Raw genomic sequence first — 15,220 nt, 5'->3', positions numbered from 1 at the left:
ACCTTTAAATGGTAACATCTGTGATTATTATTAGTGACATAATTAAACAGCACTATGTTTTTTTTAATGTTGATACTTATAAGAAACATTAGTTAAATACCAATAAAGCTAATCAGAATGTGTAAAATAGAAAACAGTTATAGTATATTGTAATAATATTCCAAAAATGTTACTGTTTACATTAGGGCCGGGCGATTTGGCCTAAAACCAAAATCTTGATTAATTGAACATTTTAACTCGATTACGATTAATGAACGATTGTTTTTATTTATTTATTTTTGCCCTCATAGTTCACTGACAGGTTCTGTATAGTAAATATGCTCATACATTACAAGTGAGAGATTTTGAAGGGTGCATTACTTGATTTTAAAATAATTGAAGGAAACACATCAGCGTTGAACAACTAAAATTAAAACACCCATTGCCTACAACCAACAGTCACATTTTTCTTATAAAAAAGTGAAAATAAATAACTTTTGTTTTGAAATCAAAATGTATTATTTTCAATGTTTTTCATATTAAAAATAGAAAATTAGCAGTATCTCTTCTAAATAAAATAACTTGCATATCCTGTAAATAATATTTTAAACACTGCATTTCTTGCATCTTCTGTAAATATTTTAATGTAAGTAATAATTTGAATGTAATGGAAAATATGCCGCCTCAAGGCATCACAGGCAGCGCTTCCATTCATTGTCCAAAGTAAGGCTCAAGAATGGGTCCATCGCCGTACATGACTTAGTTAGCAATTGATGCTTTCTTCAAACTTTTAAATGGGAGCATATCTGTGATTATAAGTAGCCCATTGACTGGATGATTCAGTACATATTTAATAATTTTGGTACAAACCTTAATGTATCCTGACAAACTATATATCATGTATTATTTTCAAGTCTAAACTTAAAAAGTAATGTGACGGTTAAAGGGATAGTTCACCCAAAAATGACAATTGGATCGATATTTGCTTCCCCTCAAGTGGTTTCAAACTAGGCCTGGGTGATTAATCGAAAAGCAATCGAAATCGACATTTATAATCTATAATCGATCCAATTTTTCCAGGTCGATTTTTTTCAGTTACTTTCCCTACCTTGTGTGGAGTCATGTGACTCAGCTCTGTCAAGGCTGAATTATACTTATTATATTATTATGATATTATACTTTTGCACGAGTACAGTCCGGTGCAGCTTTCACATACCTGTGCACCTCTCAAAAAAATTTACTTACACGTCACAATGGCGCATAGTGCAAGCTTTGTAATAGTTGATTTGGTAGCAGCGAAGACGGCGGACAGCGCAAAGAGCCGTGTTTTAGGCAATGCGTGTTTTAATATCAGTTGTTCAACGCTGATGTTCAATAAATAATCATAGATAGTAGATAGTGTGTGTTTCCTTCAATTATTTTAAAATCAAGTCATGTGAGCATATTTACTCTGCAAAACTTGTCAGTGATCTATGAGGGCAAAAACATCGAATAAATAAATAAAATAGTATTATTCATTAATTGTAATCGAGTTAAAATGTTCAATTAATCGAGATTTGGATTTTAGGTCAAATCGGCCAGCTCTACTTCAAACCATTATTCATTTATTTATTCATTTTCCTTCGGCTTAGTCTCTATTTCAAAGGTCGCCACATCGGAATGAACCGCCAACTATTCCAGCGTATGTTTTTACGCAGCTGATGCCTTTCCAGCCACAACCCAGTACTGAGAAACATCCAAACACACACACTCATACACTACAGTCAATTTAGTTCGCTCATTATGCACCTATAGCGCATGTCTTTGGACTGTGGGGGAAACTGAAGCACCGGGAGGAAACCCACGCTAACATAGAACATGCAAACTCCACACAGAAACACCAACAATACTCCGACCAGCGACCTTCTTGCTGTGAGGCGACAGTGCTAACCACTGAGCTACCGTGCTGCTCCGGGGTTTAATTTGTTGGCAAAAATAATTGTATCTTATTTCCATTCAAGTTTTTATCAACAATATATCATTTATTTTGCTGCAAACCTCTAGGAAACTCTGTCACCAAAACCTGGTACAGCTCTATGGTGTGTGCACGAAACAAAGGCCCATCTACATAGTCACAGAATATCTTGCAAATGGATGCCTGCTGAATTACCTGCAGGAGGTACTCTCAAACCCCACGGGTATTGAGCTTCTTGAGATGTGCAAAGATGTCAGCGAGGGCATGGCCTACTTAGAGGGCAATCAGTTCATCCATAGAGACCTGGTTTGTATACTTACTGCCAATCGAAAGAGATGTTGTACCATCAACATTTCTAAAATCCTTTGTTTTTTGTTTTTGTCCTGCCAGGCTGCAAGGAACTGTTTAGTGGACTCAAATGGAACCATTAAAGTGACTGATTTTGGATTGTCAAGGTAATTGGATGAAAAGTATTTAAAGAGGCCATATGATCATATGATATGATTTGGCATGTTCCTTTTCCTTAATATGTAATAAATCTGTGCGTGTATGAATGCGTGTGTATAAAAACATCTGCAAAATTACAAATCTCATACACTTATGACAATAACAGGTTGTTCATTATTGCCATTGATGGTTCCATGAGGAACCTTTTCATTCCATTTATGGTTCTTCAATTTGGTCTGCTTGAAATCAAAATGTACACTATTTATTTTGCTAGCTCACATTGTTTTTTGGTGTATAAATAATCCATGCAAGTTGAATTCTTTTTTTTTGGTTTTGGTAATCAATCAAATCAAATCTATTAATCAAAAACTGCCGTTTGGATCTTATTTGTGTTGACGTCAACTTGATGACTTACAGAGCAACTGCATAGTAATATTCTTACCCCCGCCCCTCTTGATGTTAGTTTTCAAAGTAGTCATGTGATGGATGTTTTCACACTGAATGACTGTCTGGGACAGCGTTTTGTCAGTGGTGTGTTAACACTGCAAGATGGATCGGTTTCACACTGCATGACGTTAAAATAGGAAGAATCGCAGACAACTTTGTCTAAACTGCGTTTCACAAGCAAACACACACGAGAAGGGACATGGAAACAAAGCGAGGTAGCGTAGTATATCTTTTGTTATTAATTACATAATGAGAAAGAAGCCTTTAGTGGGGTAGAAAATGTACTTATTTTGCTCACATGACTTTGAAGGGAACTAAAGTTAGCAATTTCTCTCAAACCTTTTTCTTTTTTGACCCGGTTGAGGTTGCCTGGTTGCTCAGATGACACGTCAGACAGACACAGGTGTTCCTGCCAAATTTCCACTAGTTTTTCCTCCATTTCTTGGATCTAAATAAATTGAAAATGAGCGCTTTAAACCTCCCGCTGGCCTGCAGGTATCCACCAATGACTGTGAAAGGTATCCAGGCTAGTGGAGGCTGCTCTCTTATTGGCTGTAGGTAATCGCAGATGTTATTTTCAATCAGAACACATTTCACACTGCATGATTTGAATCGCCGACAGCTCCAGATATTTAGCATTTCAGGTGTCAGCGACTCATCTGCAATTCTCTCAGATCACGTCTTTAATAATTCATACTGTGTGAGTGTTACTCACGTGAATGAGCACTGCCTGTGATTTCAGGCATTTGTCAGCAATTTCGCAAAACCTGTAGCTGAGTCAAAATCGGGGCTAAAATCATGCAGTCTGAAGCATAATAGAGAACATGATCCAGACCTGATTAAAACTATATATTTGCTTAATGTAAAGAGATACCCAAATAAAAAAAGCAAGAGACGGTGTGTTTCAAGAGATTTACAAAAAAGGTTTTGTCAGAATCTCTTTTCCTTGGAAAAGAAAACTAGCAATCTAGGTAAGGAGTGCTGCATTTCTGACACATAGTTTAGGTGTTTGGTCAATCAGTTGACCAAACTGGGCTTTTCACAAGGATTTTTGTAGAAACCAGAACCCAATCTGACAGAATTTTAGACTAAGAATAGATTTGTTAGAATAAAGTACAACATGTGATTAAAATTTTTTTTAAAAAAACATGAAAGCATGTTAACCTTTTCTAGTTCACCCACTTGTGAAAATTATGACCTTATAAAATATCAACATATGGCCTTTTTTAGCTTAATTACTTACATATATATAGTTGAAGTCAGACCTTCTGATTTATTAACCCACCTGTATATTTTCCCTCAATTTTAATATTATTAATATTACTAGGGTTAATAATATTAACCTTAAAATTGATTTAAAAAATCAAAAACTGCTTTTTATTCTAGCCGAAATAAACCAAATAAGACTTTCTCCAGAAGAAAAAAATGTTATAGGAAATACTGTGAAAAATCCCTTGCTCTGTTAAACATCAATTGGGAAATATTTGAAAAAGAAAAAAACTAAATCACAGGAGGGCAGATATAACTTTGACTTCAGCTGATTATTACTACTAACCGTTGCTGTCCTTGCAGATATGTTCTGGATGATGAATACACCAGCTCTGCTGGTTCAAAGTTCCCAGTGCGCTGGTCACCTCCTGAAGTCCTCCTTTACTGCAAGTTCAGCAGCAAGTCAGACATCTGGGCATTTGGTGTGTCACAGCTACATTTCCAGCATAGATTATCTTCAGTCAATACAACAGTGCTAACTTATGTTTATCTCTCTGACAGGCGTTTTGATGTGGGAGATTTACACTCAGGGCAGAATGCCGTACGATCGGTGGAACAACACAGAGATTGTGGAGAAGGTTTCTACAGGTTATCGGCTTTATCGTCCACAAATGGCCAATGACAAAGTCTATGCTATTATGGACAGCTGTTGGCATGAGGTATAGATGGCTGTGTATACTACACATTTTTTGAATCTAATATCTTATCTGATCATTTAAATGTGATTTGACAAACTAAAGAGTTTGCCCTTTTTTGCAGAGACCCGATGAGAGGCCCACATTCCTGGATCTTGTTGCGGTCATCAAGGATTTGCTTTTCAATATGCAATAGATATAACTACTGTGCATCTGTAGACATAAAGGATACAGTCCACCTAATGCAATCAAGAATCATGATGAAAGCTGTCTTGAATAACCTTCTCAATTCATTTCTTTTACCTGAGGAACCCAATAATGTGAATGATAAGTTACATACTTTTTCGTATATTAGTTAAGGTTGAAACATTTTCTAAAACAGGAGATTGAAATGTAATTTCTCATTAGATATTTCCCCTCCCCCCTCCTCTTCCTTCTGCATCTTCCTTAAAGCTCTGCTGTATTTATAAAAATCCTTTCAGTTTCATCTAAAAATAAAATTTACTTTTTAACATTATTACAATTATTATAACAAGCAAAAATAACAGTGAAAACTGTACGCATGCGTATGCATAATGCCTGTGTGTTGATTTTTGTTGATTTGGCTGTGTATTGATATATGAAGTTAAACTTTAGTACAATGTAAAACAAAGTGTGATCTAGAATAAATCTAGCTGTGTAAATATATCTGTGTATATTTTATTAAAAACACATTCTCTCCTGTGAATGAAATCTGATGGATATTTAATTAAAGACTACACTTTATCTTTTTCATTCAGCGGTGTACTGAATAAAATAAGAGCAGTTTCCAGTATTTGTGTGGCTTTTTATCAAATTACTTACTTTATTCCTATTAAAACTGCATTATGACAGCAAACACACGTTTAAGATTCTTTTACACTCCAGCATAACTTGCTAAACATTATCCTACAATATATAAAAAGTAAATAACTGTAAAATGGTCTCAAAAATAATTCATATTTATTCATGTGACACATTTATTTTATATCAACTGACTATTGTAACATATCAATTTACATTCATTCATTTTTTTTTTACTTATTAATCGGGTCACCCCAGCGAAATGAACCACCAACTTATCAGGCATGTGTTTTGCACAGCGGATGGCCTTCCAGCCATAACCCAGCACTGGGAAACACCCATACACTCTTGCATTCACACCAACACATACATTACAGTCAATTTATCTTATTCAATTCACCTATAGCACATGTCTTTGGACTGTGAGGGAAACCTGAGGACAACATGCAAACTCCACACAGAAATACCAACTGGCCCAGCCAGGACTCAAATCAGCGACCTTCTTGCTGTGAGGAGACAGTGCTAACCACTGAGCCACCGTGCCGCCCTATTCAACAGCAATTATGTGAAACAATCCAAACATTTATACATCATGACCTTGGCCTCTTCAATGAAGTCGTTCTCCGACATTGAACCCTTTGACCATTGTAATGGCCACGTCATGACGGCCTTGCCATTTCCCATACTTTACCACACCGAACTGTCCAAGTTCTCTGATAAATGTAAGCTGACGTGGATTGATCTCCCAAGACCCTGAAATGACGACAGGAGGAAAAAAGCAACCATTACCACACACATTTTCAGTGAGAAATATTAACAGTCAAGTAAAGTAATGCATTTTGTAAACATATGCAATACATGCACTTCTTGGGGATTTAACCAATCCCAGCAGCCAGCGGATGTCACGCAGACGTAAAATTGACGTTGAACTCCAAAATCAGACTAACTTTGGATTTTGGTTGTATATGAAAATGGTGTTAATGTTAGAACCTAACGTCAGTTTGAGATCAGACTTTAATGTCAAGATACACAACACAAAATCAACCAAAGGTCAATGGCTATGACGATCATGCCGCCCCTAGCAAGATGCCGCCCATGCGATTGCGCATGCCTAAATCCGCCACTGTGTGTGTTTTGACTGCTTCCTTACACATATAGTTTAGCTTACGTTTAAACTCAAGCAAGTAGCAGAGGGGTTTCACCAAAGAAAATGTAAATAACTGTAAAATAGTCTAAAATGTCTATCCATGTTACACAACTGCCTTTTATATCAATTAACTATTGTTTAAAATACAAATAGCAATTTTAAAATGTATAAAATCATAAAAACAGTGGATATTAACCTTTATTGTACATACTTAAGACCGCTTGCTTCCACATATAGTTTAGGTTATGTTTAAACTCAAGAAAGTAGCACAAGGGTTTCACGAACAAACTAGAAAATTCCCCACCCACCCTTAAACGCGCTGTAAAGTGCACTGAGAGGGTTTGACAGCTGAGAGGTTAAACACCAATATCTGGCAACATCCTTTACATTCACTTCTTCCAGGAAGTTTATTCACACAAGACTTAAAACGCCACCGATGGACGATACGAATGCAAGGTTTGTTGATTTAAGAATACAGTAACATGTATTTCTTTTAAAGGTTTTAATGGTACAGCTTTGAATGTGAATGTAAATAAGCGACATAACGTAAAGCAGCAATGCCAGCTAATACACGGATTAGTTCGCAAACAATCTGCCTTAAAAACGGTCCCAGTTATAAATGTTAGTGATTAAAGCATTTACTGTAGTTATTAAAGTTTAATGATGATGGACAAGATTGTTTTGAAGAACTGGCGACGAGAAAAGCAGCAGTGAGTCACATGATTTGCTTGCTTTTTATGCTGTCAGTGTTTTAAATCGTGATATGTTCCCTACATAGACAGTACTGAGACGCGTTCTAGAGTTTCATATGATGGTCAAAATGCTATCTAGGTAGGCGGCTCGCTAGGTTTTTAGACAGACCCATCGACATAACTTTAATATCTTACGGCATTTTATTATTTTAACTGCATTTAGATGGATGTTGCAAACCGCTCGGACTTTTACATTGGTCTGGCACTTGCTGTAAGCTCCACTATCTTCATCGGTGGCAGTTTTATATTGAAAAAGAAGGGGCTCCTACGTCTGGCAACAAAGGGTTCCACTAGAGCAGGTGGGTTAATAAAATGCATGTTTTCCCTACATATGACAATACTCATTGTATATTTGAAATGCATTGATTTTTGTTTTGTTGTTGTCTTGTCTTCATTTTCAGGTCAAGGAGGATATGCATACTTGAAAGAATGGTTGTGGTGGGCAGGACTAATATCAAGTATGATATAATTTTTCTATGTTTTTATTAATCATTAGTGGAGCTGAATTATAATGTTTTAACAGAATATGTTTTTATTCAGACGTTGCATGTGTCCATGATTGGGGATTTTAATAATGTGATATTGGTATCTATTCATTAACGTATTATTATGGACGCCACAGTAACTTTTGTTTGTGTGTGTGTGTGTGTGCTCATTTCATTTTCAGTGGGAATAGGCGAGGCTGCAAATTTTGCAGCATATGCATTTGCACCTGCCACATTAGTAACGCCACTGGGAGCACTGAGTGTATTGGTCAGGTAAGTATCTTGACAGGGATATTGCCAAATATTCAATATTTAGTGCTTTCATTCGTTCATTTTTCTTTAGCTTAGTCCCTTTATTTATAAGGGGTTGCTACAGTGGAATGAACCACCAACTTATCCAGCGTATGTTTTTACATAGCGGATGCTCTTCCAGTCCCAACCCAGCATTGGGAACCACCCAAACACTCTCACATACACACACATACACTACGGTCAATTTAGTTTACCCAATTCACCTATAGCGCATGTCTTTGGACTGTAGGTGAAACCGGAGCACCCAGAGGAAACCCACGCGAACACGAGTAGAACATGCAAACTCCACACAGAAACACCAACTGACCCAGAGCGTACTCGAACCAGCGACCTTCTTGCTGTGAGGCGACAGTGCTAACCACTGAGCCATCATGCCAACAACTTAATATATATGTTTTACTGTTTAATTTATTTTTGTGTTAGAAAAGCTGAATCTTTTGTGTCACACAATTCTTCACAAATCTTTGTAATATATCACAACAGTTGGTTTTCATATGTTAAAACCTCCAGAGGGAACTATTTAAAATAACTGTTCAGTCTTTAAAGAAAGATAAGCTATGAATTAAAAAATCTCTACGTAAAAATACTGTTTGGTTATTTTTGTTGGATTCTTCATTGAGTAGAAAGCAAAAACTGTATTCATTGTCAATTAAAATATTTTGCCAAATTCTGCCAATCAATTTAATGCATGATTTCAGGTTAAATGCATTAACAATCATTTTATAATCCTTGTATAATCTCAACCAACATTTCATTTATAATTTTTTTATTTTTTATTTTTTTGTCAGTGCTGTGCTCTCATCATATTTCCTGAGTGAACGATTGAATATCCATGGCAAGATTGGCTGTTTGCTGTGCATCTTCGGCTCCACAGTTATGGTGCTCCATGCTCCACAAGAGGAAGAGGTTGCTTCTTTGACTGCAATGGCAGAGAAACTCAAAGATCCAGGTAATGTTCAATTGAATTTAACCCTTTATATCTGGAAGCCGATAAACAATATATATATAGGCAGAAAAATACATCTTAAAGGAATTGTCCACTCTGATATTACATTTTAAACTTGATGTGTAATGTGGCTGTGTGAACATAAACAACATCTCTGAATTGAATATGCTCAAAGTTCAATGCAAAGGGAGACATTAGCTTTTACAGAGTTAGCTTAGCAAAGCCTACAGCGAACGTAGTTTGGGGACTACAAAAAAATACATCAGGGTAAATGAGATCACAAACCCTTCAGGGCATTTACCATGCATGTACATCCTGCACAGTAAAGGGGTGTGGCCAGAGGTGCTGTAATATTATATCTGGAAAGCAAAAATTTTGTCCAAATGCTGCTATTTCTACAGAGCTTCTTCTGTTTCTGTATTTGGGCTTCCAAAGGACACGACACAAAGAGAGAAGTGCTTAAAATTTAATTATGCTCCAGAGAATTATAAAAATATATAGCTAGCATTTGACAAAGGACAGCTTCTAGAATCTCTCCCAGTTCAGTGATGGATTCGGCTAAAAACTCCTCAAAGTAGGAGCAGCTTCAACCGATGAAGCAATAGATGAAGCTGTGGATTGTGAGCCACAACCTGCAAGTATTTTTATTTGTTAAAATCGATCTATGACATGCACAGTGTCTAGCATTAACGGTGTGTTGTAGGAAGGATATAAACAACGGAAAATGCTGTTTGGCACCGCTAGCAATTTAGCTACAAGTTCATATTTATCCGTCAAATCCCTGTAAACAGCCACAATCTTCACCAGCGCTGCAGTGTCTCTCCATGCAGCCACTTTCCCTGCGTTATACATCTCAAATAACAAATTGGCAAAAGATATGTGAACATTTTCTATTACTTACACATCTTTAGAACCCGAATATATGTGAAAGACACTTGTCAGATTTTATTTTAGAGAGCAAACGTGAGGTTCAGCTGTGTCCTCTTTATTTTCTGTCTGATTAAGGCTCAAACTGATACGGCTAACAGTTACACTGACTGACAGTATTTTCTATTTTCAATGAAAAGTAGCTAAAGCCTGCCCGAAAAGTAGCTAAATGTTGTCAGATGACGTCACGCACTAATTTGCATGTCAGTGATGTCATCATGTAGTATCTGACAAAATAAGCCCTTCATGTTTCTACTCTCTGAGGCGCCGTGTATTATATTATATTAAACATTACATCCAGATGCACAATAAATAGGTTCCTATTAACATATTACTTTGCGTGATGACGTCATTGCATAATCGAAACTCAAAGCTACATCTTTCCCTGCTGAAAAAATCCAGCTTAAACCAGCCTAGGCTGGTTGGCTGGTTTTAGCTGGTTGACCAGCCTCGTTTTAGAGGGTTTTTTTCCATTTTGAGGCTGGTTTCCAGTCATTTCCAGCCAGGTCTTAGCTGGTCAGGCTGGAAAATGACCAGCTAAATTTAGCTAAAACCAGCTTGACCAGCCTGGTTTAAGCTGGACAAAGCTGGTTTTGGGTGCGCTCCCAGCTTGTCTAGGCTGGTCAAGCCTGGTCTTAGCTGGTCATTTTTCAGCCTGACCAGCCAATACCAGGCTGGAAACCAGCCTGGAAATGGCCAAAACCCCTCTAAAACCAGGCTAGTCGACCAGCTAAAACCAGCCAACCAGCCTAGGCTGGTTTAAGCTGTTTTTTTTCTGTAGGGTTATGTAGTATACAAAATAATTAATGTTTTCTCAAATTGGCTGGCTATCTCAGCAAAAACATTATTTGAAATATGTCCATTTAAATTTGTATGAAATATATAGTTGACTATTTGTAAAAGTAATACAAACACTTTTTGATAAGATTTTTTTATTTTTAAATATAACACTGATAATGAACAGTTACATTCTTTTAAACAATCACAGCTTGTGTACTTGTGCTTTTTAACGTGTTAAATTAACACATTTGTAAAAGCGACAACAACTATAGCACTATTGAAATTTATTGCTACCTAAATTACCAACAATTATACATGTTAACATATATTAGTAAATTAACAGTTATGAAAAACAATCAGAGCTAGCAATTTACTCTACTGAGTGATGCCTGCAGCCACTGCTCTTTTGAGTCACTTTTTAAAAACTGCTAAAAGTAACCAAACGAATGTTGAAAATTGCTATGTTTGTTGCTAGGTGCTTTTTGGAAAAAAAGTTTCTAGGGTAGTATGAAAAGTTGCTAAGTTAGCAACACTGTACACAATGGCAAAGTGCTAGTAGAGCAGAAGCGTGGCACTTCCTGGTGACGTGTGCCGATCTGTGAATCACAGCACATTATGTTAGCTGACCAATCAGAGCCTCTTGAGGGCGGGCTTTCAGAGGAACTAGGAAATATGACTGTCATTTCCATGTTAGCCGAGTAGCAGTAAATAATCAAAGTAAGATATGTGAAACAATAACGTGCTTTTTTTTTTACAAATAAAGCATGAACACACGTTGCTTTGGGTCTTATAAACACAACCAAGCCTTAAAAATACACTCTGGACCACCTCTTTAAAAAAATTTTATAAGCCTGATTTAAAACACAAAACCAATACAAGTAAAGCCCTCTTGTTTACAGTGAAATAGTCATTGTGAAACATGTCATGTCATGTGGAAGAAAAAATCTATCATTTATTGGGCAATATTGACTTTTCTTCTGGGACCACTAACATTGAAAATAAGCATTTATCATGCATTACCGATATGGCATTCATCACTACTGTGGCGCTTTTGTAAATTCAATAGACATATTTCTGAGCACTGCATCTCACGTTTTCAAACCCAAAGACGCGTTCACTACAATACATTTCTGTTATTCATTCTAGTCATTTCTTTTTCTCATGACCCTCAGGATTTATTGCATTTGCTGTCTGCATTGTCGTGAGCAGCCTGATCCTGATTATCTTTGTCGCTCCTCGCTATGGTCAGAAGAATGTTCTGGTCTACATCCTCATCTGCTCTGTGATTGGTTCATTATCAGTGTCCTGCGTGAAAGGCCTCGGCATCGGCATCAAAGAGCTGTTTGGTGGAACGGCAGTACTCAAAGATCCACTCTTCTGGGCCCTGCTCATATGCCTCGTGGTCTGCATAAGCATCCAGATCAGCTATCTAAATAAAGCCCTCGACATCTTTAACACCTCTATCGTCTCACCTATTTATTACGTCTTCTTCACCACATCCGTCATGGCCTGTTCAGCCATTTTGTTTAAAGAGTGGCTTCGGATGTCCACCGATGAGGCTGCTGGGACTGTTAGTGGCTTTCTTACCATCATCATTGGTATTTTTCTTCTCCACGCGTTCAAGGATATTAACTTTAGCTTAGATTCTCTTCCTTTGTATCTGCATCACGGACTTCGAGGCCAGGCGTATATCGCTTTGCCCACCGATGAGAGAATTGATGAAAGCAGTCGGACTAAAGAAAGAAGCGCAACGTTTTTTCCTGAGAGTTCAGACAAGAGGAGCAATGGCACATTTATTACCTAGTTAAAAATGCTTGATGCTAGTGACTACTGTATGCAGCTCATTTTGCAAATCATTTACACTGTGAGGGTGCTTTAATTAGGCTTTTGTTGTGTTTTTTGGGGTACTTTTATATGATAAAAATTGACTTAAGATATTAAAAGTGTTGATAATCTATTAGATTAACATATTAGTTAAGGGTTTCATTTCAATTTTTTATAAATTGATTATAAATCAGACATCTTCCCCATAAATAACATTGAGAAAGCCTGGGAGGAGGACCTTGGTAGTCCACTCTCAGATGATATGTGGAATGGCAATCTCCGTCAGGTTCACTCATCATCTATTTGTGCTCGACATTCTCTTCTTCAGTTTAAAATAGTACATAGAGCTCATATATCTAACGTTAAATTAGCTGAAATGTTTCCTGGTATTAGTTCATTGTGAAATAGATGCCAGGCCGCTGAGGGTACATTAATGCACATATTTTAGATTTGCCCTAAATTTGAAAACGTTTGGAGATCAATATTCGATACACTTTCTGTTGTGCTTCAATATAGATTTGCGCAGGAACCACTTGTGGAAATATTTGAAATCATCCCAGAAGACTCATGTTTGACTTTCCCAACGTGTAAGATTCTTGCCTTCTCTTTTTTGTAAGCACGCAGAGCAAATCTGCACAAGTGGAAAGATCCCCTTCCACCCACCTTTATTCAATGGACCAGAGAGATGATGTCTTGTCTTTACCTTGAAAAAATGACAGCCTTTTATTGATTATGTTGACCATGTTAAGTAATGCCCTACTAATATAAATGTTTGTATTTTTTTCTTATGTTTTGCTTTGTTTTTTTGTTGTTATTATTATTATTAACATTGGTATGGGGTATGGTATGGTGTGGTATGGGTCAGTTGGCATTTCTGTGTGGAGTTTGCATGTTCTCTTCGTGTTCACGTGGGTTTCCTCCGTATTCTGTATAGGTGAATTGGGTAAGCTAAATTGTCTGTAGTGTATGTGTGTGAATAAGTGTGTATGGATGTTTCCCAGTACTGGGTTGCAGCTGAAAGGGCATCTGCTGCGAAAAACATATGCTAAATAAGTTAGCGGTTCATTCCGCTGTGGCAACTCCTGATTAATAAAAGGACTAAGCCGAAAATGAATGAATGAATGAATGAACACTGATGTTTCTCCAAATACGTGTAATTTTGGTTTGAAGTAATTGACAGCTATGTTTTATTCTATTCTTGGTAAGGGTTATAGGGTTTGTGAATGGATAAATTTGAAAATGAATAAAAAATATTCTAACAAAAAACGTTTAAGTTTTTAGTTTCATGCAAAAGTTGACTTGTCAAAATCACCAAAATTGACACTTTACAATTTGTAGAAACCCCATATATCTGCACACATACTGTACAGTCCTGTAATCTGATGTTTTAATTTGGTTTGGCCTATTGACCTTATTCTTCATGTACGTTTTCTGCCATTTACTATTCCTAATCATTCTCCTGAATTGGAAGTTCTAAAACACATTGCAGAATAAGCTCTATAGACTGAACACAAATGCGAATGATGTCATCATTTTCAGAAATTTGCATCTTTATAGTTTACATGATGATGATATTTGTTTATTACCAGTAGAAAAGTTTTAGCCCACCAAAATGCTGTAAATAAACGATCAACTGTAAATGATCATGTAAATAAACGGCTTTAACGTATAAAGTTGTCCATCTTTGCTAAATCGTGTAAATGTAACCCTAGTATAAAAGGTACTTGCTTTACATATTTTCCATCTCTAATATTTATACTTTTATCTTGAGATGTTTTAGATTTACATACTGTTGATATTTTCAGAGAAAGTATGAAGTGACAAGTCGTAGCAGCATAGTGTTTGAAAGTTCTGCTGTTCAAAATCTTATTACAGTTTATCATTATTTATTATATGACCATACTGGCTTTGTTTAGAATATGCATAGAATTGAGTTCATACGAAGGTTTTTTATTTGTGTGTTTATCATTTGATGCTCCCTTTGTTCAATAAAATTCAGATCTGGTTTAATATACTTCTGTACTACTCAATCATTCAAAAATTTGAAGCTGATATATTTTTTTATTTACACTTGTAACCCACCGGTCCTGCTGCACCCAGCCCGCGCTGAGCTGGGATTGAACCGGCGATTCTTTGTATGGGAGTCAGTTGCTCTAACAAGGAGGCTAAAGACCATGGCCTCTCGTGTCTTTCACTAGAGCACCTTTAGAGGTCAGAGGAGTGAGGTTTACCTGCACAGCAATTCACTAGCTAGCCTCCGTTACATACATAATTTGTATACCAACACTGCATTAATTTGATTGAAAATACAATAAATAGTAAAGTTGTGAAAAAAACATTACCGTGCTATTGTTTTAATATGTTTTGAAATAGAGTCCTGTGATATTAAAGCTGAATTATCAGCCTCGAGTATCTTCAGAAATCATAAATGCTGAATTTGATGCTCAAGCTAAATGTATTATTGTCAGTGCTGAATACAATTGTCATGCCAACT

General features: G+C 36.6%; 2 protein-coding genes across 2 annotated transcripts in view; both read left to right on the top strand.

Moving 5' to 3' along the window:
* The window catches only part of btk (Bruton agammaglobulinemia tyrosine kinase), a 38,043-nt gene extending 32,698 nt beyond the window's left edge, over positions 1-5,345 (top strand). Inside the window, exons 14-18 of the mRNA XM_056472741.1 lie at positions 2,023-2,239; positions 2,324-2,388; positions 4,400-4,518; positions 4,598-4,755; positions 4,856-5,345. Of these exons, the coding sequence (XP_056328716.1) occupies positions 2,023-2,239; positions 2,324-2,388; positions 4,400-4,518; positions 4,598-4,755; positions 4,856-4,927 (631 nt within the window). The 3' untranslated portion in view covers positions 4,928-5,345. The remainder of the gene's footprint in view (positions 1-2,022; positions 2,240-2,323; positions 2,389-4,399; positions 4,519-4,597; positions 4,756-4,855) is intronic.
* A 1,713-nt stretch (positions 5,346-7,058) lies between these two features.
* On the top strand, positions 7,059-14,236 carry zgc:101583 (uncharacterized protein LOC494104 homolog). The gene is made up of 6 exons (XM_056472031.1): positions 7,059-7,156; positions 7,616-7,751; positions 7,854-7,910; positions 8,120-8,210; positions 9,038-9,198; positions 12,075-14,236. The coding sequence occupies exons 2-6, from the start codon at positions 7,616-7,618 to the stop codon at positions 12,704-12,706; spliced, it is 1,077 nt and encodes a 358-aa protein (XP_056328006.1). The 5' UTR covers positions 7,059-7,156; the 3' UTR covers positions 12,707-14,236.
* The last annotated feature ends 984 nt before the right edge of the window (positions 14,237-15,220 follow it).

This window comes from Danio aesculapii, chromosome 14, assembly GCF_903798145.1.
Source record: "Danio aesculapii chromosome 14, fDanAes4.1, whole genome shotgun sequence".
Lineage (NCBI taxonomy): Eukaryota > Metazoa > Chordata > Actinopteri > Cypriniformes > Danionidae > Danio > Danio aesculapii.
Note: the sequence above shows the minus strand (reverse complement) of the source record. Positions and strands in the feature narration are given on the sequence as shown.